This window comes from Lygodium microphyllum, chromosome 11, assembly GCF_053477565.2.
Source record: "Lygodium microphyllum isolate KBCC chromosome 11, Lygodium_microphyllum_v1.1.10, whole genome shotgun sequence".
In the NCBI taxonomy this organism is placed as follows: Eukaryota; Viridiplantae; Streptophyta; class Polypodiopsida; order Schizaeales; family Lygodiaceae; genus Lygodium; species Lygodium microphyllum.
In genome coordinates, this window is record NC_141145.1 from 145,218,558 (window position 1) to 145,220,916 (window position 2,359).

Sequence of the window (2,359 nt, forward strand, 5' to 3'; positions counted from 1 at the left end):
GAACTATGTGGTGTTTCAAGATACAGATAGTATACCAGATGTTGTGTAGAATGAAGACCTTTAGAAAACTACTCTTATTGAATGGTTTGTGTGCAACCGCATTTGCTATCAAGACTTTCCAGTGTATTAGGTGTGGAATGCACGACATAAAATGTGGACTAGGAGGAAGCATGGGAATACATGTGGTCGGATGTATTTTGTAGTGCTTACTTATGGTGAGCTCTACTATTTGCGAATGCTTTTAACAGAATGTTGGGGATATACCTCTTTTGAAGATTTGCATGTTGTTGATAATGTAATCTATGATACTTTTAGGGATGCTTGCATTGCAAGGGGCATGTTGGAGAGTGATGATGAATATGTTGTGTGCTTAGAAGAAGCTGCGTCTATGCAAATTGGTGCTCAACTTTGTACTTTGTTTGTTGCAATTTTGGTATTTTGTGAGCCAGCTCGGCCTGGCCATCTATCGGAAACATTTTTGGTGCCAATGGTAGAGGATATCATGTATAGATTGCAGCTATAGCACGTGCACGCTTCTCTTGGTGTTCTACATCATGAGGCATCTAACATGGCTTTGTTACATCTACAAGATCTTTTGCACCATATAGGGCGAAGACTCTCTGATTTTTATGGGTTGCCCGAACCTCATCAACCAAACTCACAACTACATGCTAACCCTCTCTTGCAAGATGAATATGCATACAACACATTAGAACAATGTAGGGTTTTTGAATCCATGGAGGGAATGTTGAATGAGGGACAAAGAATTGCCTTTAGTGCAATTATGGATGCTATTGACACAGATACTGGGGATGTATTCTTTTTGGATGGCCCTAGTGGGTTTGGGAAGACTTTCCTGTATAAATGTTTACTTGCAAAGGTGTGCAGTGGCGGCCGTATAGCACTGGCAGCAGCATCATGTGGCATTACTGCCTTGCTTTTACCAAGTGGTCGTACGGCTCACTCACAATTTAAAATCCCAATAGAATTAAATAATCGATCCACTTGCAATATTCCTATTAAAAGTGGCCTTGTTTGATTATTGAGACAGTCAAGCCTTATTTTGTGGGATGAGGCTCCTATGACCCATCGATATGCCTTTGAAGTAGTTGATAGAACTCTAAATGATGTTATGAGTCGTGATAAGCCATCTGGTGGAAAAGTTGTTTTGTTTGGAGGAGATTTTAGGCAAGTCTTGCCAGTTGTGGTAAAGGGGACGCGTGAGGATATTGTTAATGTTGTATTATTATGTTACTTTGATTTGTGGCATTACATAAGGGTACTAAGGCTATCTGGGAATATGTGAGTGTCAACAATTGGTAGTGTAGTGGACAATGGGTTCATCTGTTGGATTCAAGGAATAGGGGATGGAGTGGGTATTACCAAAAGTTGTGTGTTCCACCTAGCATGGTATTAAAAGGGCAGTATATCGAAACCTTGATTGATAGTGTGTATAGTGACGTGTCCAATGTGGGTGACTGCACATCATATTTTAGTGAGCAGGCTATACTCGCCTCGCGGAATACAGAGGTGGCTACTTTGAATGATCATGCATTGCAACTAATGCCAGGGGAGGTCAGACAGTATTATAGTGCAGATTTGATTGCAAAGACTGACGACTCATTTTTATACTCTGTTGAGTATTTAAATACATTGGACCTTGGAGGTGGATTTCCTCCTCATTTATTATTGCTGAAGATAAATGCACCTATCATTCTTCTTAGAAACCTAAACCCAAGGAGGGGGTATGTGTAATGATACACGGTTGATATGTAGAGCTTTCAATAGGAAAGTGATAGATGCTGAGATAATAATGGGGGCAAATGTGGGCAAACGAGTTTTTATTCCCCGGATTACTTTTATTTCGAATGCTACACAATTGCCATTTACTACAAAACGGAGACAGTTCCCTATCCGGTTGGCATTCGCTATGACAATTAGCAAGTTGCAGGGGGAGACTTTGTCCATTGTTGGGCTTTATCTAAAGGCACCAATATTTGCACAAGGTCAGCTATATGTTGCATTTTCAAGGGTAAAAACTTCGCATGGTGTGAAAGTCCTATTGGGTGAAAAGGATGGGGATATGACCACAAACATTATATACAAGGATGTTCTTCGAAAGGTGCAGTAATGTGCATTGCTTTCTCTGTGAGATGTAGTTATTGACAACCATGTAGGGACATTGGTTTTGGGTATATGCGAATTGCTCTTTGCACCTTGTTTGGTCGGAATATACTCTCTTGGGAGTCAACATGCTTCATATTTCGCTATTTATTTAACTTTTGCACATGACTATCCTAGAGTAGCACTATTACCCAGCTTTTGACTATCAAAAGGAGCTACAATGTACGTTGCGCAC

General features: G+C 40.4%; 1 protein-coding gene across 1 annotated transcript; it reads left to right on the forward strand.

Moving 5' to 3' along the window:
- Positions 1–1,813: 1,813 nt before the first annotated feature.
- On the forward strand, positions 1,814–2,131 carry LOC148029477 (uncharacterized). The gene has a single exon (XM_087688567.1). The coding sequence runs from the start codon at positions 1,814–1,816 to the stop codon at positions 2,129–2,131; it is 318 nt and encodes a 105-aa protein (XP_087544693.1).
- The last annotated feature ends 228 nt before the right edge of the window (positions 2,132–2,359 follow it).

Coding starts and splice junctions, on each gene's coding strand:
- LOC148029477 (XM_087688567.1), top strand. CDS start 1,814: ATGGGGGCAAATGTGGGCAAACGAGTTTTTATTCCCCGGATTACTTTT.